The 21,899-nt window shown below is 46.3% G+C and overlaps 1 protein-coding gene across 4 annotated transcripts; it reads right to left on the bottom strand.

Annotated features, from left to right (window-relative positions):
• Positions 1-283: 283 nt before the first annotated feature.
• LOC129833350 (protein Wiz-like) lies at positions 284-21,685 on the bottom strand. Of its 4 annotated transcripts, none has more exons than XM_055897883.1 (17): positions 21,430-21,685; positions 20,601-20,798; positions 20,265-20,448; positions 19,855-19,930; positions 17,868-18,037; positions 16,133-17,791; positions 14,182-14,613; positions 13,628-14,005; positions 10,508-10,627; positions 7,630-8,139; positions 7,089-7,532; positions 6,459-6,950; positions 5,782-6,324; positions 5,360-5,574; positions 4,265-4,559; positions 4,004-4,169; positions 284-3,687 (listed from the first exon to the last, which is right to left on the bottom strand). In XM_055897883.1, exons 2-17 carry the CDS (start codon positions 20,724-20,726, stop codon positions 3,306-3,308), a joined length of 6,192 nt encoding a protein of 2,063 aa, XP_055753858.1. In that variant the 5' UTR covers positions 20,727-20,798; positions 21,430-21,685; the 3' UTR covers positions 284-3,305. The 4 variants fall into 4 exon arrangements, with proteins under 4 accessions (XP_055753858.1, XP_055753861.1, XP_055753862.1 ...); XM_055897886.1 differs by having other exon boundaries at positions 13,640-14,005; XM_055897887.1 differs by having other exon boundaries at positions 17,889-18,037.
• Between the last annotated feature and the right edge of the window lie 214 nt (positions 21,686-21,899).

Genomic DNA, 21,899 nt, shown 5'->3' with positions numbered 1-21,899 from the left:
ACATTTTCTTTCTTGACCTATTTTATAATAGTTTCTGTCTTGGATGTTCTTTCTGTTCTGTTCTGTTCTGTTGATCTTGTATTGTAAAAGCAACTTCTTGATATTCAACAGAGAGCCTCTTCAGGATGACTATGGAGTACAGAACCTGTCTTCTAGCTCCTCCTGCTGGCCCAATACATGTTAGTTAAGTGTTATCCAACATCATTCCCTTTGAAGCATTTTTGTAGGACAGACATTAAATTAACATGATCAAGCATTTAAGAAGACTCAATTCAAAAGTGGCTGAGTTTGAAATCACATTTAATGTTTGTTCAGGAGCTGATTCACATGAACCTCAATCCTTTGTGTACAGTACAATTCTTTAATATTTTTATTATCATCATCAGATCATGGTCTTAGCTCTCCACAGGCACTCACACACTCATTCACACACATACCAACCCTCTGCAGCCAGTCATACCAGCTGAGGGGTACACACAGGCAATCTTAAAGGGGACATAGTTGTAACACCAGCGGAAACTCATCTTACACGGTAACACAGTCACAAACCTGCCAGAGGCTAACCCTATCACGATGTGAACACTCACTGGTGGAAAAAAATCTGAACGTGCAAAAGTGGTCCCCTTTAAAGACTGAAGTATTTAGAGTCCTCTGATCTTAGGACACAACAATCACAAATGTTCTCCTGTCTTCAGTCACTCCCCATCCTCACCATCCCATTCTCATGAGCACCAATGTTCAGCTTAGAGAAACTAGCTAACAAAGAAAATAAAAAATACTCATCAAGGTTTCACCTCCTGGACTGCAAATACAGAAATGCACAGAGCAATAAAAAGACATGTCATAGAAGGTTGAAATTAAATCACGATAAAAGGAATCATGATCCATTCGTTTTCTAACTAGCTGTTAATAGAACTGTTAATAGCTCTAATAGCATCAACAGTTTCATAAGTACATGTAGTTATATATACGTATCTATATTCAATAAAAGGTATGGGGATTGTTAGGGTCAAACAGTCATGTTTTCAACATAGTTTAATGCTTGAACAAACGTGAAAAGTTAATTTCCGTATAGACTCTTCAGTTATTGCTTTACTTTGCAGGCAATATAAACACTTACCTGAAGCAATGTGAAGACACGCTGGAGCGACAGCGTCGCCCCAATTTAGAAGCTGTTCCGCCAGAGGCCATACGTAATGCGTCTGGATTTAAGGGCACCAATACTTCACAGAGCTCTGACAGATAGCAACCTCTGTGGGCGTCCGTGTACTGGGTGCAATAATGCAGTAGTGTAACAGTTCCATGAAGCCAAGGCCGCTTATGTATGTCACTGCAACAGTCAGTCAACTCTGTGGTTCACATACTGGGAGACACTGGATCCAGATGTACACCGATACATGTCCCTCGTCCAATGAGGAGCCTTGGTTGCTCCGTAGCTGTGCAGAGCTCCTCCCTATGAACAGGTCCCATGTAAACAGCTTACAGAGGCGAGACCAGGGAGTAAACACACTCTTTGGCACATCCTTAGGAGAATGGCGGATGCAGTCAAGTCCTAATCAGACTAAATAATAGACCAGATCCCATGATTAGCTAGATTTTAGCTACGAGAGGTCCTGTGTGTTAGCTACGGTTGTCTAGCATTTAAAAGTCATTGAAAGACATACACATGCACATCTTGTGCAAAAACACACACACACACACACACACACACACACAAACAAACAAACACACATAGCTTATGCATTTAGATAAAAGTGTCACTGACCTAATTTCAAACATTCCAATGTTCTAATTGAGCCTAAAAACAACCTAGTTCACCACATTCAAATGTATAATAAATAACAACCAAGGTTTTGGGTTTCATTGACAAGGCAAGAAAGAAATGGCAACATTTGTATGTGTGTCCGCATTGAAACTTGAAATAACGACCTTCAACACTTCTATGGACCCTTTCATCTAAAGAATAGATGAGTTTCATCAAGAGCTTAAATGCCGTTAGCTAAACAGTGTTGGGGACATCAAACTATGGAATACCATATTGATCAGTCTAATTTAATATGGCACAGTCATCTCAAAGAATAAGTGCATTAAAAGGGATAGTTCACCCAAATTACAAAATTACACATTGATTTCCTTACCCTGTAAAACAGTCTATAGATAAGGTATGACAGCAATCCATGCTTTGGTTTAGTTTCCCTGCCACTGTTTTCAAATGCTAACATTTTAGAATTTGTGGCACAAATCCCATGGGACCGATATCAGCATTTATATATAAGTGACTTTGTTGTGCTTTACAATCAATTTTAGACACTTTCCGAATGATTTGGACATGATGTTTGAAAAATGCTAATATCTTGTACCCATGACTTAAATGGGATTTGTGCCACAACATTTGGAAAGGGTGCCAATGAAACTAAACCACAGCATGGATTTCTGTGATACCTTGTCCATAGACTGCTTACAGGATAAGGAAACCAATATGTAATTTGGGTGAACTATCCCTTTAACTACATTCAGAAAACATTAAGAGTTACTGTGTGACTGCACCTGTCAGCCTAACACTAAGGTGAATGGGACGTCCCTTCAAGGTGCTGCTTCCTCTACAGGGTCCTTCCTTTTCTCTCAAAGGGGCCTTTTCCTCATCATCACTGCCCTAATCAATGGGGCATTTAGTTAAGTGCTAGGTGACATTGTCTACATTAAAATTGCCTTATCAAAATGACGTGTAAATGGGCTTTTTAAGTCTGTACCATAGACTAAGCATGACTACAAAACATTATTTAAACTCCTTTTAAAATGTTGTTGAGGGAAGTAAAGCAGGAGCCATGAGTGTGCTCCTCTTAAGTGCTTCAAATATAAATGGGCGGAGCCTATCAGGTCTTTGTAAAGCACTGTTTGGAGCAGGGAGATAGGTCAAAGTTCAATATGGTTTAAGTTAACCTCTCGGTTAACCACTGAGCGGCAGGAAGTGTAACTGTCCACGTTACAAACTGAACATTCAGCTCAAACAAGTCCAAACAAAGAAGAAACAGCAGACTCCGAAGCCCTAGACAATTGCAATCACCCACTCTGGTCAGGAGAGCTTGGGTTCCCATGGCAATGGGGCTTTGTAACCATCTGCAGAGCTTCCTAGGAGAGGCTGGGGAATGAGAGAGCTCGTCGGGGGAAAGCTTCTTTTTAAAACACTTCAACAACAGGTTCCCAGTGGTGAGGCCGAAGGAACAAGTGGATGGAAAAAAGGCATGGCAAAGACGTGGCAGAACAAAATGGTTAGAAGAATGTGTGGATTGTTATGGACCTGGGGGTTACAATGACGGGGTGGGGATGGGGATCAGGATTGGGGTGAGAGTGGACTCTGCTGAGGCTGTTGCCATTGGAATGGCCGTGACAATTGGAGCAGACTCAGCCATTGGGGGAGGAGAGGGGCTGCAAGGAGGGAGAACAGTAGGAGCTGTGGTGTCGGTGTGGATGGAGGGTGGGGTTGAGGTGGGGGCGGGAGTTGTGGTGAAGCTGGAGGTAGTGGCTGGGACTGAGGTTGAGGTTGGGGTTGGGTTGTGGTCTTGGGCTGGGGGGTCCGTGGCAGAGGGAGAAGGCTTGTTGTAGTTGAGGTTGAGAATATGCTGCTGGAGGTGGCGGATCCAGTCCTCCTGCACAGAGAGAGGACCCTGGAACTCCACCTCACAGAACCTGGCGGAGAGAGGCAGAGAGCACACTGTACTCACACAGAGTCATCATACAACCACAGCAGGTAAACAGGAACGGTACATGGATCATTTAAAAAATGTTGCTTTAATAAATCAACAGATTATAATTATCGTGAATGTTATTTTACAGACTAAAAGCTCTCATTCACACAACTTCCAAATCTCAAGTGCCTCCCTATTCCCAAAATAGAGCATAACTTCTGACCAGGGCTATAAAGGAGTGCACTATATTGGGAATATGGCATACTTTGAGATGAGCCGATGAGTTCAGTACTGCACAGTTCCCCAGAGAAACTCACCGGCACCTGAGGGAGTAGATCTTTCCCACCACTTTGACCAGGGGGGAGGAAGGGGGTTTGGGCACCAGGGCAGGAATGGTGCCGGTGCGAGAGGGCTTGGGGGTGCCACTGTCCCTCTCTCCTCCCTCTGAGTGCGAGGGGTGTTTAAGAGGTCGCCGCTCAAAGCCTGGACATGAGGAGGAGAGAACACCAGGCTGAGCATGAGATGGACAGGTATGTGTGTATGGCGAATAGTTGTGTGTGTTTGTGTGTCACACTCACCTCTGGGCAGGCGCACGTTGAGCTCGCTGCGGGCCACCTGTGCGTGGGGAGGGAGGGTGTTGGAGAGTCGGGCGGGGCTGGGACTGTGACTGCTGTGGCTGGGTCGGGAGGGGGGAGTGAGACCTGCATCACCCTCTGCTGCCCGGGGTGATGCCAGGGTGAGCTCCCGGCCTACCCGTTTGGCCTGGGCCAGCCCCAGAGCCACCCACTGGGAGGAGGAGGAGGAATGCTTCTGGGAGGGCATGGGGGGGAGGAGGTCAGAGTCGGACGATGGGGAGAGAGACGAGCTGCTTTTCTGCAACATAAAGGAGAGGGATGAGTGCTTCTCATTAAAATAGCTGTCTCAATGTACTCTAATAGAAGGATATGACAGAGTAAACTTCTAATCTTTATGTGTGTCAACTCATCACAGAGGGAGTAATGGTGACACAAATACACAATGCTAATTCAGGAGGGATGGACAAGTCTATTTTCTAGAACATAATTCATCTGAAGATGAAGGATCTATGTCACCCGGTGCTCTGGTTACTATAGCAACTATTAAGTCAATACCTAACCCTGTTGTGTCCCCCACAGGGGAAATATGCTGATATGAGAATCTTTGTGTTGGAGCTACATGATAGCAGATCTGAGTGAGGCATTTAAATCACAAAATGGCTGGCGGAGGCTGAGGCCAATTCCATCTTTTTACCTTTAAAAGCTTATCTCCTGGCAGGTGTTGTTAGTTTGAGAGAGCTAAAGCATTATGGTAAACAATTCACCTGACCTTTAATGATATGGGTTGTCAGGTCAATGCTCTAAACAGCCCTAACAGTGTGCCGACGGCCCTCATAACGGTCCGAAACCCACAACTTAAATGGACGAGGTCGGCACTAATAAAAAACGACTGCAATATTGCAGCTTGATTGTGCATTGTGTGCACGATGTCACACTGTTTACTCTAAGTCGATATAAATAATTGCTGCCTTCGCATGGACATTGGAAAAATAGAAGTTTCGAGAAAAATCTCACTGCAAGTATTGTGAGTAACATAGTCCTTTTACTATCATCTCTCACCATTAGATAAACTACTAAATAAATGAATTGCTCCCTGACCTTCTTGGAGGTGGAGCGGCTGGAGCCCTGCATGTAGCTGCGGTGCATCTCCACCACCTTGTGGGGCCGGCTGCGCATCCAGGCACTCAGCGTCTCGATGGGCGAACCGTTCACACACCACTCTGTCACGCCAAACTGCCGCAGGTGGGCCCGCGCGTGGCTAGCCAGCGCCTTGCGGTTCTCAAAGTAGAACCCACACAGCTCACAGCTGGCATCTGGGGAGGGGGTGAGAGAAGACAAAGGAGGGGTGTTGTCAGTCAGAGCTGGGCTTAAGTTGATTCATGTTTCATAAAATGAAATGTATATAACATAACATATGTGTCATTCTCTGCTAAATGCAATGAGTATGTACTAAACGACAGTCAGCAAGTTAAAGGATGACTGCAACTCTTCTGAGGATCTTTAGTAAGGTCATGGCTTACCCAGGTGCCCTCCCGCATTCTTGTCTGGAGAGGACTTCCCTTTGATGGAGAGGTCATGTGGCAGGGGCGAAAAGGACTGGGGGTGGGATGGTGACCTCTCAACTGGACGGCCCTCCTCCGACATGGGTCTCTTACCCAGCAGGGACACTGCAAAAAACTTCCCGGCGGGAGGGGTGGAGGAGAGGCCCACCGCCCCCAGGCCGTGCTTATGAAGCCGGGAGCCAGAGTGCAGCAGGGTGAGGGGGGATTTGCGGGAGAACTTGGGCGACTGGTAACCCAGGCCCCCCACCAGGCCTTCCCAGGTGGGGCTGGACCCCTGGCTGGTCTCCTTCTTCAGCCCCGGGGCTGGGGACGAGGTGCCCCAATTCTTGTGCATGAGTTCTCTCAGGGTGTCTATGGGGGAGCCGTTGACTGTCCACTCTGTGATGCCCATCTGGCGCAGGTGGGAACGGGCGTGACTAGAGAGACCTTTACGGTTCTCAAAGTACTCCCCACAGAACTCACAGCGGATGTCCCGAGTGGGCTCTACTTCATGGGCTGTGACTGTGGGAGGAACAAAGGGAGGGGGGAGGAGACAGAGAGATGGAAAAAGAGACAGTAGAGAATAACAAAAAGGCATCACTTCAGTATGGATATCACCTTAATCATTGCAAGATGGTCTTTCAACTTGGACTCACCCAAGTTAAGAGGGAGCATATTGTCGGAGCTGCTCCAGCTGCAATTCAGTGGCTCAGAGGAGTATCCCGCTGCTCCCCCCACCGCTCCTGGCATGGTGACTTCCAGCTGCATAGGCTCAGGCTTCAGCTTGACTATCAGGCTAGGGGAAGCCGGTGGAGCTGAGCCCATCTTACGCACTGTGGACTGGTGGCTGGGTGGGTGGGCGAAGGCAAAAGGGAGGCGACTCAGGAGGCTGGGCGAGGCAGAGGAGGACAAGGGGGAGCGAGGGGGTCCGGGGGATGGAGGGGGAGATTTTAGGGGCTTGAGGGGCAGGGCGCATGGTAGACCTCGACGTGTGATCAGCTCTCGCAGGGTGTCTATGGGGGAACCGTTGACTGTCCACTCTGTGATGCCCATCTGGCGCAGGTGGGAACGCGCGTGACTGGAGAGGCCTTTACGGTTTTCAAAGTATTCCCCACAGAACTCACAGCCGATCTCCTTCACTGGTTCACCTGCAGGAGAGATGGAGAGTAGAGATGAAGATCAACTTAAAATAAGCACCTCAAGAAACTGTACATCAACAAGCCACTGATGCTGTATTGCATTGAATGGAGAATGAGTTTAGTTTCCATCATATGACAAACACTCACTGTGGGGGATGGGCGTGAGTTCCCCGCCACTCAAACGGAAGACCTGTAATTTGGAGGACTTGGGACGTTTGGAGGGCGGGCCAAACATTGAGGAAGCTGAGGAAGAGGTAGCTTTGGACCCAGATCCACCCCCCATCGTAGTGACCTTGTAGAGGAGAGGTGTGGAGGAGGTGGTGAGGAGGGAGCGTTTGGGGGAGGAGAGGCTGGCTGTGAGGCCCCTGAGCCCTTGGGGCCCCTCAGGTTGCAGGGCGCTGGCTCTGTGCTTGAAGTCATCAGTGTGAATGAGCTGGTTGAGGAGGTCTATGGGGGAACCTTTGGACTCTGAGTACTCCACCCCAAAGTGACGCAAGTGGGCTCGGGCATGGCTGGACAGGCCCTTCCGCGTCTCAAACCAGGCGCCACACAGCTGGCACACTATGTCCTTATTGGGGTCCACCTCCAATGCTGCACAGATGAGGAAAATCGGGTATAAGGAAATGTTTTACTTCAGAAACCTTTACAACCTGTGCATTAATCAGTTGGGGATGAATGACACACTTACTGAGGTTGAGTGGGGCATCCGTCTCTTGTGGAGCCCAGAAGGGTTTGGCAGAGAGGTTAGAGGTGGTGCTCTTCGCCCCTACAGGCTTATGGTCCAGACAGCGCAAGGGGGAGGACACAGGCAGCAGAGAAGAGATGGGGGCCTTCCTCACCACAGGAGAAGGGGAGCAGGCCCTGATGAGGGAGGAGGGGGGAGGGGAGGCCACAGGGGAGGGGATGAAGAAAGGGATGGGTTTCTCGTCCATGTCTGTGTCTTGAAATCTCTCCTCTTTCCGTGGGGTTGGCAGAACGTGAAGGGGCTTCTTGGCGACGGGGGGCCGGGGGAGGGGAGGGGGGAAGTGCCCATCCAGACCGCGCTCCTTGGTGATCTGGTAGAGGAGGTCGATGGGTGCCCCGCTGCTCTCCGACATGCCGATGCCCAGCTGGCGCAGGTGGGAACGGGCGTGACTAGATAGGCCCCGCCTCGTCTCGAAGGGGGCGCTGCACACCTCACACTTTAACAGGTTGGACACTATAATAGAGAGGACAACAGTGAGAGGGGAAGAGATGCAGCTGACCAGCACACAGCAAAATACACAGAATATGGAAAAATGTCCCTGTGCACATTTTATTTCAGTCATAGTTCAGCACTGGTGTGTGTATTATTACATCATTTATAGCACTTGAATTAACGGATGGTGACAAAAAGAGCAGGAGGCTGTGTAGCTGAGAATTCTCAACTCCATGATACAATGGAGTTGAGTGGCATTGAGTTTGCTGCAATCCGTAGTTTTTGATACAAACAGCATTTTTTCGTGACCTACGCCGTTGTTTGCTAATGAAGAAGTTACAGTCCCATCGTTGAAGGATGATTGTTTTTGTTTTGGCAGGAGATGCATAGAATGCAATTGTCATCAAAAACTATGGATACAACTCCCTCGGACAGCTGTACAACAATCTGGACAAGCACAGGTACACAGTAAGTGTTTAAAAAAGTATATATTTTTAAGTATCGAGTGGCAGTGTCAGGTTTTGGCCAGGACTGTTCTGGATTTTGGTCACTAGATGTCCCCATTGCACCTTTTTTGAACCTTTTGTTTTTTCCTTGCTCTAATTATTGTTTGCACCTGTTTGTCGTTCCCTTGTTAGTATTTAAACCCTGTGTGTTCCTCAGTTCTTTGCTCAGTGTTTGTACGTTAGCACCCAGCCCTGCTGTTAACTTTTTCTCTTGTTGGAGTTTCCAGAGGTTCTCTGGTATTGTTCTTGTTTATTTTGGATTAGTCTTTTGAGGTTTGTTTTTTCCCTTGCTGTTCTTACCACTTTGTGGATTTTCTTTGTATTTTGGAAGTTATCTATTTTTGTCTCTTGGCTTTTGTTTTGGACGTTGTGGATTTATATTTTTGCCGGAAGATCTTTCCTTTGATTAAACCACCGTCTCTAGTACTGCTGTGTCTGCCTCATCTTCTGGGTTCTGCCGATTATTAGTGACTTTCTCACACCGGGTCCTGACAGGCAGTGCATGTTTGAAGTCGCTAACTTCATACTCCATTGGAAAACAGTGAATTATGCAGCACAATTTGACAAAGGTCACATTATAGCCCTATTCGGACGGGACTAGTATTCGCAGAGACGCTGGTTATGTAATTAATACCCCAGCATTTGAATTATTCCAGAGGACAATTCGCACGGTATACGTTTTAACAAACTGCCGCCTTTAATTCTTCATTTGTTTTCATTCAATTGACTACGACGGAAGCCTGGAGGGTTTTATTCTACGTGTGAAGATATGTCAACATCATGTCTAGACGATAAAGGCAACACTGATAACTCATGCTTGGCGGCCAAATGTAAAGGTGTCCCCAAAACGTTTAAATTGCGGAAGTGTGATCATAATCATTATTTTAGGGATTGACGGTAGACTGTCCTAATGAAAAGGCCTCCCATCCTGCTGACGTGAGCTGTTGAACAGTGCTCTTGCACTTGAGATGCATTTATGGATGAGAAGGTGAACTTGCCAATTCCAAAAAAGTTTAGCTCAGTGGGGAATCAGGGATGCCCTGTTTGCAATCTATTGCCTACATCAACAGCCACGGTTGAATTAAATAGGCCTATGCACAATATTTTTATTGCACATTTAATTAAACTGACGCATTTGGCAATGTTCAACTTCAATTCATTGGCACAAAACATAGCCTATAAACACAAGTATTCACTGTGAAACTTGATCAATTTAAGCCATTCATATAAAATATATGCGTAGCACTTTGTTTAAGCATCAATTCATCAAATCAGTTCTTGTTTCCTTGGTCAAACTGTGCTCAGCACCTGTCAAACTCTTGTAATGTCTTGAAAAACACAGGGATGTCATTACGCACAGGACTAGCATTATCAGAAGACCTTGGAGTTTGCCAAAAAACATTAGGTTAATCTGGCTGGAATTGTTACTCTCCTGCCATGTAAAACTGACTGACATTGCAAATTCGGACGGGACTAAAATGATGGATGTGGTGTTTTGTGTTTGTGCGTAAAATTACATTACCCGACCTCCCCCAATAAAACTAATCCCGTCCGAATAAGGATATCGAATTAAGTTTTAATCATAAACTATGGAATTCAGCACCCAAATAAAAGAACGCCTTTACACAGAACAAACATAGGTACAAGGTACCCATTAAAGAATTGCAATTTGTATTGTCTGATATCGACTCCATGTAGGTACACCCCGACAAAACTAATCGCCACTCAACTCCATTGAGACGTGATGTACATATCGTTGTTGAAAATTCTCAGCTAGGGGCTGTGGTAACCTCAGCCACATCTGTCTGCCACCTAACAAAGCCTCCAGATCCCAGGGGAGCTTTATGTCTCATCTCATCTTGCCCCATGTTGTTCAGTCTCACCCTTGATGTCAGCTTCATCCCTCGGGGAGGGGCTCTCTGGGTCCAGGGAAAACAGACCCTTCCTCCCTGGGCTGGAGGTCAAGCTGTCCAGTGCTGGCATCTGCTCTTCCTCCTCCCCGCCTGAAACACAATACACAACCAAATGAATGAGTCATTAATTAAAGAGTCATTAACCTGGGAGGATGTGAATTAAACATGGAGCCTAATGTCACCAGGAAAATTACATAAGTACTAATTTTGGTAACTAGTAATGCATGAAAATACACAACATGACGAAAGGTATGTGGACACCTGCTCGTCAAAGATCTCATTCCAAAATCATGGGCATTAATATGGAGTTGGTCCCCCCTTTGCTGATATAACAGCCTCCACTCTTCTGGGAAAGCTTTCCACTAGATGTTGGAACATTGCTGTGGGGACTAATTATTTGGCAAAGGTGCTCGATGGAGTTGATGTCAGGGCTCTGTGCAGGCCAGTCAAGTTCTTCCACACCGATCTCGACAAACCATTTCTGTATGGCCCTCGCTTTGTGAACGGGAGTATTGTCATGCTGAAACAGGAAAGGGCCTTTACCCTAACTGTTGCCACAAAGTTGGAAGCACAGAATTGTCTAGAATGTCATTGTTTGCTGTAGCGTTAAGATTTCCCTTCACTGGAACTAAGGGGTCTAGCCTGAACAATGAAAAACAGCCCCAGACCATTATTCCTCCTCCACCAAACTGTACAGTTGGCACTATGCACTGGGGCAGGTAGCGTTCTCCTGGAATCGACCAAGTCCAGATTTGTTTGTCGGACTGCCAGATGGTGGAGCGTGATTCATTATTCCAGAGAATGCGTTTCCACTCCTCCAATGCAGCGAGCTTTACAACACTCCAGCCAATGATTGGCATTATGCATGGTGATCTTAGGCTTGTGTGCGGCTACTCGGCCATGGAAACCCATTTCATGAAGCTCCCGACGAACAGTTCTTGTGCTGACATTGCTTCCAGAGGCAGTTTGGAACTTGGTAGTGAGAGTTGCAATCGAGGACAGACATTTTTTATGCGCTACGCGCTTCAGCATTTGGCCGCCCCATTCAGTAGCTTATGTGGCCTACCACTTCATGGCTGAGCCGTCGTTGCTCCTAGACGTTTCCACTTCACAATAACATCACTTACAGTTGACCGGGGCAGCTCCAGCAGGGCAGAAATTTGACGAACTGACTTGTTGGAAAGGTGGCATCGTATGACGGTGCCACGTTGAAAGTCACCGCGCTCTTCAGTAAGGCCATTCTAATGCCAATGTTTGTAGGGGGATTGCATGGCTGTGTGTTGGTTTTATACACCTGTCAGACATGGGTGTGGCTGTAATAACCGAATTCACTAACTTGAAGGGGTGTCCACATACTTTGTATATATAGTGTATGCATGGGCAAATTAAATAGTTTTTAAATAATACAATGTATTATGTTTCTGTATGAATAACAAAAAATACATAAAACCTTTACAATGGAGCAGCTAATAATAATAATAATACGATATTCATTCAAATAACTGCAATTTGCAGCGCTCAACAATTATTGGTGCTTCAAACATAGTCTGTCTAATAAATCACTTCTTCAAGCGTGTAGACCGGTGATAATGGCAAAACGCGGTTCGTTTTCTTGCTGTTGTACATTTCGTAACAGACACATGCCTTTCATTGCGATGGTGTATTCCTGGGACAAAACTACCATTTTCTGCGACAAAACGGTAAATCATAAGCGACGTGAGTAGACAATGCTTTTTGTCTGGTGGGCGGCTCTGCGCTTGTCAGTTGATCTCGTCTCAGGGTGCTCGCAGAGCAAATGACACCTTTGATTTTTCTCGCTTTATTTGCAGCATCAAAAATGTGATCACTGCAGCAAAATGATACCCTGATTTGATAAAACTATTAAAAGTAACAAAGTTACAAAATCCGGACTTCAGTTTTCATTATATAGCAGTAGTAGGCTGACACTTAATAAAGTGACACTTAAATGTATTTTTAAGATCTAAATAAGTTTTGATACGATTACAGATTTGTAGTCCGTTATTCCTGTATTATAAGCATGAAGCAATGCATTCATAAAGAATTGACACCAGAGCGACCACATTCAAGAAATCAAAGGAAAGTAAAATGGCGAGGATTTGGGAACTGTAGGTAATTTTAGAAATCCTGCAGTACTGGAAATAGTGAACGTCATCCGAGACGCACAAAATATATCACACAGAAAATGACAGTCCGCATCAAATGTTGCAAAACACATTCCTGCGCGCGTAGCTACAGTGATACAAGCAACTCGAACAATGACAAGTATGACACATTTGTAGCCAATGCCTTGACTTTGTCTATCTCACCTTTAGCGCGCGACAGTGATTTTAAATGGTCTAATATTATTACATTTTTTTGACGGATAATGTGTCTTGAAACAATTCTGACGTACAGCAAACAATACGGGCCACGACGCGACGTGCAACAATGAAGCCGATTAATGATTAAAGGGCACGGGCGTTACGGTGCGTGGTACTCACCGGTCAGTAGCTGCGGTGCATCGGACTCCAAGCAGCTAAAGCCAGACAGTTTTTCCGCTATTGTTTGTGTCTGCAGGGAGGTGGAAGCAGCCATTTTGCCCCCATACACATGCACCGCTAAACTAAGGCGTGACCAATCGAGCAGAGGCTGGGACAAACGCGCTGAGCACATCTCCCTCTAATATGCTTGATTTACAGTAACACTTTGTCCCAAATACTGCAGTTCATCATAGACAAGAAATCTGCTACATCACACAAGTCTCACAACTAGGGACTGATGTTACAACACCAACAGGCAAAGTGCCACATCAGGAGAGTAGTTCCATAATACAAAATAGTTGCAAAACTATTGCACAGAATCGTTTTCATATTTCAATATCCCTTGTGCATTGCATTGCCACTGTAGTTACCGTTGAGTTACCACATTCAGCACTGAGACATTTCTTTGGAAGTCTTATTCACGCTGATCAACCATCATGTAATCTACCAACAACCTATAACACAGTCAGACCACAGCGTGTTGTATTCATAAACCACAATGCCAGCTCAAAAAGGCATCCTACAGTATACACACCAGGTACACACACACCTTCAGGCTCACCAACGCTGTGGTCTTTCTCCCAAAGCTGAGAAGGCGAGGATGGCAGTAGGTTAGAGACTGTAGCACCTGTTGCCTCTTCACTCCCCTCCCCTCCCGCTGGTTCTTCCTCCTCCGTCTCCAGGTCTTCCTCCTCCTCCTCGTCTGAGGCTGGGCTGCGTGGGGGGGCTGTAGGGAGGACCAGGTCTGGGCGGCTGGAGAAGAGCTTCCGGAGGATATGGATGGGCGAGACAGTCACCTCCCAGTTAGTAATCCCAAAGTCCCGCAGGTGCGCCCTGGCATGGCTGGACAGACCAGCCCGGGTGTCAAAGCCAGCATTGCAGAACTCACAGCGCATCACACTGAACGTATCCGGGTCAAAGTTGGCAACTGGAGAGAGAGAAGGGCACATAAAAGGTCAGCAGTTTACAAACCGACTTGGAAGTTGTACACATCCTCTACCCTGACTGATACTTGTTACGTTGTTACATTATAGTTTATTACAAATATACCGCATCATACACCCGACAAGTTCCTAACAATGTAATAACAAAGATTCCAGATACCTTTTTTCTTCTTCTTCTGGTAGGAGAACTTCTTCTCAATGGCATTGACCTCCTCAGGGGATATGAAGTGGCGCACGTTGTAGCTGACGCCCACTCGGTTGAGGTGGCCCCTCACGTGATTGGCCAGCCCGATGCCGTTGTGGAAGCGATCAGGGCAGTAGGGGCATTTCCTCTCCACGCTCTTCAGTGTCCCCGTTTCCTCATCAATCTCCTCATAATCCTCATCTGATATGCCCTCCGCTAGGAAACGCCGGATATTCTCCTCTTCCTCTTCTTCGTCATGATCATCATCGTCATTTTCAGCAGCAAAAACCTTGTTACTCTTCTTTTCAAAAGCAACCTTTGTCTCCCCGTCCTCTTCCTCTTCCTTCACGGGCTTCCCTTCAGTAGAGCATGAGGCTGTGAGGCTCTGTTGTTTTAGAGAGGAGTCATCTAGCACAGGAAGGAAAGGGATATAGTATGAGGCTGAGCTGAGACAGCCATTTAGTACACAGTATTATAATAGAGAAGTGTTCAATCCCAGTCCTGGAGAGCCAACGTGCCGCTGGGTTTTTGCTGTGTCAGTAACTGCCTCAATCAATCTTCAACAGCAGATGAGATAACTTTATATCACATCAATTTACTACGTGCTATAGTGGCACATCAAGAATAGGCATCATATACAGAGACCCTTCAGGACAGCGATGGAACAAACACTACAGAGGCCATTCAAACAGACGTAACATGAAGAACACAGTGATAAGATGCAATGGGGTGAAATTAGAAACAGACATCTATTCACCTAGCAACTGAGCCTTTATATTGATTAGGGGAGAGCGCAAGGAAGATAAGGCTGACAATATTGTATTTGGTGAGGGGAGCCGTGCATCACTGCATGCCAGGTGGCTACTTCACAACTCAGCCTGTCACTCACCTATCGCCTTGCCTCCCTCCCAACAGCCAAGGTAAGAGAGGAGAGTTTGAGGGTCAAAGCAGTTGGGCTCATTGAGGACAAGGGACAGTGTGTGTCTTAGCAGGGCCTGCTGGCCCTCAGTCTGCCCCTGGCACTCTGCTGCCCCCCGCAGGCTAGCTAAGAAAATGTGTTTCAGCTGCATGGCCGTGGCAGGCACCTCCATAGGGCATGGAGGGGAAGCAACTGGCAACCCAGGTTCAGTTATGGGCCAGGCAGGGACTGCTGGGCATTTTCAGTTACGGCCAACCCAGTGACTGATCTGCAGGCTTGTGATGTTATTTGATAGCACTGTCCAACAGTACACATGCATGAAGCACAAGTTATGCATTCTAGGTGAATATAATTTCAATATTGAAGGACAAATATCACAGGTTACCCAACTATTCAGGTCCAAGTTGAAAATAAAGAGAGAAAATATTGAATTGGAATTCGGAGTAGCCTCAGGAGTCCAAAATATTCTGGACAGTAGAATATTTTTGCTTATGGATATGCATATATTTTGGCCATTCTCTAGTGCAGTGGTTCCCAACTCCAGTCCACAAGCACCCCAAACAGTATTGAAGCCCCAGACAAGCACACTTGATTCAACATGTCAACTAATCATCAGGCCCTTATAAGGTGTTTTTTGTCCGGGGCTACAACAAAAAAGTGTGCTGTTAGGGATACATGAGGACTGGAGTTGGGAACCACTGCTCTAGTATATCAGACCATTAACGGTGAAAGGTTTGTCTCCGAATTAGCATGAGAGCAGTTTAATAGGCGAGACTATAAAGAAAGTCTAAGGTATTGGCTTCTTTCAAATCAAATCAAATCAAATGTATTTATATAGCCCTTCTTACATCAGCTGATATCTCCAAGTGCTGTACAGAAACCCAGCCTAAAACCCCAAACAGCAAGCAATGCAGGTGTAGAAGCACGGTGGCTAGGAAAAACTCCCTAGAAAGGCCAAAACCTATTCGAGAAGGCTTGAGGGGATAGGTTCTGAAACTTAAGTCTCACCTCGGAGGGATCGAGCCCTGGTGAGCGGTTTGGATCCAACAAGTGATTCAGTCTCTTTTTGGTTCATATCGGGGCTCTGGCCCTGGCTTTGTGCATCATCGGTCTCAGGTGGCCCGCTGTCCAGTCTGGGATTTGGCTGGAGGAGTTCTGTCCCCGCCTTCCCTCTCCTATTTGCCCTCTTGTTCCCGATGGTCTTAAAGGCTATCTCTCTACGCTGGAGAGCTGTAGCAGTGTTTGATGGTTGGGGCTGTGTGTCACTGTCCTCCATAGCAGAGATCCAACTAGAGGAAGACTTACTGGCCTTTGACTGGCTTTGGCCCTCTGGTGGAGAGACAGGCTTAGAAAGCTTATCAGAACATGGTGGAGAGGAGGCATCAATTCTGGACCCTGGACGGTTAATCTCTTCAGGCCCTTCCCCACAGATGGATGTCTGCGCGGGGTGAGCCACGTGTTGGTGCTCCTTCAGAGCAGTTTGACTGGAGGCCTGGAAGGCACACTGATCACAAGTGAGAGAGATGGAGGTCAGGCCAGAGGCAGATCCAGGTGACACGGGCAGCTCCATAGGAGTGAGCTTTGGCTGAAAGCGCGGAGAGGCTCGCTGCAGACCAGTAGGTTTTCTGTTGTGGGTCTTGGCATGGTTGGCCAATGCCTGTGAGGTGCGTGTACTGAAGTCACACTTGAGGCAGAGATAGCGACGATTGGCTGGGCCTTTGACCTTTGCTTTGACTGGGGTTTTGGCTCGAGCTTTGACTGGGGCCCTGACTGGAACTGGGACTGGATCTGGCTCTGTGAATGGAGCTGGATCTGGCTCTGTGAATGGAGCTGGGACTGGCTCTGTGAATGGGACTTGAGCTGGAGTCGTGACTGGAGCTACAAATGGTTCTAGGACTGGGCTTGCAGGTTTGGTCACCTTGCCTGGCTCACCCTGCGTAGTCTCTCCTTTCCCACTGTCACTCAGCTTCCCAATCTCCTCCAGGATCTTCTGACGAGACTCCTGGTGTCGTCTGTGGTGGTCTGCCAGAGCCAGCCTGTTTGACAGGTTCCATCCACACTCCACGCACCGAAATCGCGCGCCCTTCACTCCGCGCTCCCTCCTGACAGCCCCCGGCCTGGTCTGACTGTGCTCTTGCATGTGATCCTGCAGGTAGACCTGCTTCTTGAAGTAAATGCTACATTCCACACAGGTGAAAATCTCTTCACCAAGCTCTCCCTCTCCTCCTCCTTCTTCTTCACCACCTTTTTCCTCTTCTACCTTCTCCAGATCCTCTGTTGCCTTTTCCAAGTCCTCCTTAAAGTCATAGGCCCCTCCACTCACCTTCACTGGCCCCAAGCTCTTTTCTCTTGAGGAAGCACCCCTTGCCTTCTTCCCAGCTCCTGTTGATGTGCGTTCCCAGGAGCCCTGGCCAGAGAAGGGCCTGAGCAGGGCCCTCTTCTTCTTCCGACGCTGGATGAAGGTGCAGTGTGCCCAGGGTGCTGGTGGGGGGCTCTCTGTGTCTGAGTCCCCAGGAAAGGTGTACACATCCCGCTCATGTTCCTTGTCCTTCCCTGTCAGGTCCTCTTCCTCTCCTTCCTCCTCAATTTTGCACCCCTCCTTTGATGTCACTTTGGACTGAAACAGTTCAGCTTTCTCCAATATTTTCCAGACTCTGTCATGTACCACTGTGGATGGTTAAGAGACAAAAGGAAATTAGAGAGGAGTTTATTTTCGAAATAACTATGTTATCTGGTGTTTTACCTTGCTCTCCATCATGCTTACATTCTTTTGAACTGGGTTGGACCTTTATTGGCTCCTCTCTGTGTGTGTTAGGCTTGTCTTGGTCCCACTCCTCCACAGGGCTGAGTAGGTTTGTCTCAGTGGGTAAGTTCTGCAGTTGTTCAGGTGCTTGGTCATCCTCACTGTCAGGTCTGGACAAAATTATACAGAAAGAGACAGTTGTATGAGTGTGTCAGAAAGAGCAATGAGTCCCTATCTGTCTATCTGACAACTAACCTGTTAGTGTGTCCGATTGTCACTTTATTTGACCTCTCTGCTTTACTGTCTGTCTGCCTTGTAGTGTCGTGTTCTATCACACATACAGTTGAAGTCGGAAGATTACATACACTTAGGTTGGAGTCATTAAAACTCGTTTTTCAACCTCTCCACAAATTTCTTGTTAACAAACTATAGTTTTGGAAAGTCGGTTAGGACATCTATTTTGTGCATGACACAAGTAATTTTTCCAACAATTGTTTACAGACAGATTATTTCACTTATAATTCACTGTATTACAATTCCAGTGGGTCAGAGGTTTACATATACTAAGTTGACTGGGCCTTTAAACAGCTTGGAAAATTCCAGAAAATTATGTCATGGCTTTAGAAGCTTCTGATAGGCTAATTGACATCATTGTCAATGTGGATGTATTTCAAAGCCTACCTTCAAACTCAGTGCCTCTGCTTGACATCATGGGAAAATCAAAATAAATCAGCCAAGACCTCAGAAAAATTGTAGACCTCCACAAGTCTGGTTCATCCTTGGGAGCAATTTTCAAATGCCTGAAGATACCATATTCATCTGTACAAACAATAGTACGCAAGTATAAACACCATGGGACCACGCAGCCGTCATAGCGCTCAGGAAGGAGACGCATTCTGTCTCCTAGAGATGAACGTACTTTGGTGCGAAAAGTGCAAATCATTCCCAGAACAACAGCAAAGGACCTTGTGAAGATGCTGGAGGAAACAGGTACAAAAGTATCTATATCCACAGTAAAACGAGTCCTATATCGACATACCCTGAAAGGCCGCTCAGCAAGGAAGAAGCCACTGCTCCAAAACCGCCATAAAAAAGGCAGACTACGATTTGCAACTGGACATGGGGACAAAGATCGTACTTTTTGGAGAAATGTCCTCTGGTCTAATGAAACAAAAATAGAACTGTTTGGCCATAATGACCATTGTTATGTTTGGAGGAAAAAGGGGGAGGCTTGCAAGCCGAAGAACAGCATCCCAACCGTGGCAGCATCATGTTGTGGGGGTGCTTTGCTGCAGGAGGGACTGGTGCACTTCACAAAATAGATGGCTTCATGAGGAAATAAAATGATGTGGATATATTGAAGCAACATCTCAAGACATTAGTCAGGAAGTTAAAGCTTGGTCGCAAATGGGTCTTCCAAATGAACAATGACCCCAAGCATACTTCCAAAGTTGTGGCAGAATGGCTTAAGGACAACAAAGTCAAGGTATTGGAGTGGCCATCACAAAGCCCTGACCTCAATCCTATAGAAAATTTGTGGGCAGAACTGAAAAAGCGTGTGCGAGCAAGGAGGCCTACAAACCTGATTCAGTTACACCAGCTCTGTCAGGAGGAATGGGCCAAAATTCCCCCAACTTATTGTGGGAAGCTTGTGGAAGGCTACCCGAAACGTTTGACCCAAGTTAAACAATTTAAAGGCAATGCTACCAAATACTAATTGAGTGTGTGTACACTTCTGACCCACTGGGAATGTGATGAAAGACATAAAAGCTGAAATAAATAATTCCCTCTACTATTATTCTGACATTCCAATTCTTAAAATAAAGTGGTGATCCTAACTGACCTAAGACAGGGAAGTTTTACTAGAATTGAATGTCTGGAATTGTGAAAAACTGAGTTTAAATGTATTTGGCTAAGGTGTATGTAACCTTCCGACTTCAACTGTAACTATCTTCCTGCTGGCTGCCCTTCTATTCCTCCATCTCACCTGAGTCCAGAGGAGGGGGATCCTGGGCTGTGAGCGGCCAGACCATGAGGGTTAGAAAAGTGCTGTAGCTCCTCCTCTGACAGACAGCGCAACCCACAAAACAGACAACAACAGGAACGTCACTTCACATGTCGGCCACCCACAGGTAAATTCACAGGCAAAGATTTACAGTAGTCATTCCAAGTAAGAGATACAGTTCTGACTACAAGCAGATGGAGGAACATTGAAACATTCCCGGAAGTGTCAACAAATATAGCTGTGGGTGATAGCAACAAGTTTAACTGATAGCATCACATTTAGGAAAGCCCATAACTGCACTACTGACATAGACGGGACACACTTAAAAATTCAATAAAATAATTCATATTGTGTTCATACAAAGCTCAGTAATAAACCAGTGTGGTAACTACCGTCTAGTGTCTCTTTCTCAGAGTCAGAGTCCCAGGTCAGGGAGGAGGGAAAGGCTGAGGGCCTGATGCTCCTCTGTGCACTCCTCCCTGATTCCACCTGGGATAGGAGGCCTGCGGTCCTCTCAAAGTCCCCATTGCCACCACTGGACCATGGGCTCCCACTGAAGGTGAGCTCGTCTGGAACCTGTTGATGACATTGACACAATCTCACAGCAAGAGACAGCATACTGAATGCAACTGACATTGATTCTGAAGTCTGTGATTTTCACTTATGTAAAAGCCTATGTTTCAGCAAATGCAGAATGTGGTGGTTGACCATGAAAGGATTATCTTTACCTGTAAGGTGTGATTTAGGAAGTTGTGTGTTGCGGTGTCCTGTGCTGAGAATGGTGGTGGTGGCCCATAGCTGCTCACTGAGGTGAAGGAATCCCTGGGGGAAAGAGAGTCCCCCTCTAGCTCCATGGTCCCCAGAGCACAGTATGGTGTCCCACTACTGACCACTACAGTCTACATTGTGTGTGGTCTTGTCTTCCACTGTTTTCATATACACAAACAACACACACACACACACACACACACACACACACACACACACACACACACACACACACATACACACGGGGTACACTTCAGTAATACTGTCATAACAGAGAGACAAGCAGCACTCCAGAAAATATGTTCTGATGCACACAAAACAACCAAATTAAAGTAATTGGAAAATCATATCACTAATTTGGGGGTCTGGGTTGGCCACTTGATATTCTGCTTCAAATGCTGCATTGTCAGTGAGCCACAATATCACACCAAGACCTTGATGAATTTGACAAATCGTAAATGCAAGAGATGGTAACAAGCATAGCGCAGTGGCGTCACAGGTTCAGCCCACTGCAATTTTGGGACTGTCTGACCCATTTTCACAATGTCTGGTGATATTGTGAGAATATAACAGATTTCCCAAATGGCCACGTACAAAAGTATACTTTTATTCAGGCCCTGTCTCGCGTGTTAGCTAAAAAATAAACGCAAATGCTGGTAGCTAACACATCAAGGTGGGGGGGGAAATGCTATATACCTGCAAGGGCATTGTGGATGGATGTAACAAGCATTATATAAATATGTGACGAAAAAAATTATAATGTAATAACGCCCGTTATTAAGTACTCACGGAAAACGGCCTGGCTTGTGGTCTGAGGAAAGGAGTTGTTTACGCACCGTTCTCCATGCTTTATATGGAACAAAGCTACGAATATCCTCAGTCCATGAATGCATGTAGAGTGTGTTGCTATATTTTTGTCACATCGGTGCTACATTTTTTCCATGAATCCGCTTGTAGACCACACACTCGACTCACTATTATTTGCCTGCAGGCACGCCACGGCTACGTGAGTGACGTCGAGTCAGAACTGCGGTCATGCTATCCCTCTCAAATCCATGTTCCAATTTATATGCGCCACTACACTGACAATACGGTATAATGCTGATAGCTTGACCCCGGATAGCTTGGTCGCAGTGATGGACAGCGGAAAAGAGTTTAGAGCAAACGTTCAAGTTCAACTTCTGCGGTCAAGTTCAAGTTGATTGCATTGCACTGGAAAAGTAAAATGTGTGTGTGTGATGTTATGCACTAGTATTTTT

This window comes from Salvelinus fontinalis, chromosome 34 (genome assembly GCF_029448725.1).
Source record: "Salvelinus fontinalis isolate EN_2023a chromosome 34, ASM2944872v1, whole genome shotgun sequence".
Lineage (NCBI taxonomy): Eukaryota > Metazoa > Chordata > Actinopteri > Salmoniformes > Salmonidae > Salvelinus > Salvelinus fontinalis.
This window is presented reverse-complemented; position numbering and strand designations above follow the sequence as displayed.

Excerpts from the sequence above, each read along its gene's own strand:
- LOC129833350 (XM_055897883.1), bottom strand. The coding sequence starts at position 20,726 with ATGGAGCTAGAGGGGGACTCTCTTTCCCCCAGGGATTCCTTCACCTCA. Across the intron at positions 18,038-19,854 it reads TCCCCCTCCTCTGGACTCAG|ACCTGACAGTGAGGATGACC; the intron begins GTGAGATGGAGG and ends AATTTTGTCCAG. Across the intron at positions 14,614-16,132 it reads CAGGGCTCGATCCCTCCGAG|ATGACTCCTCTCTAAAACAA; the intron begins GTGAGACTTAAG and ends TTCCTGTGCTAG.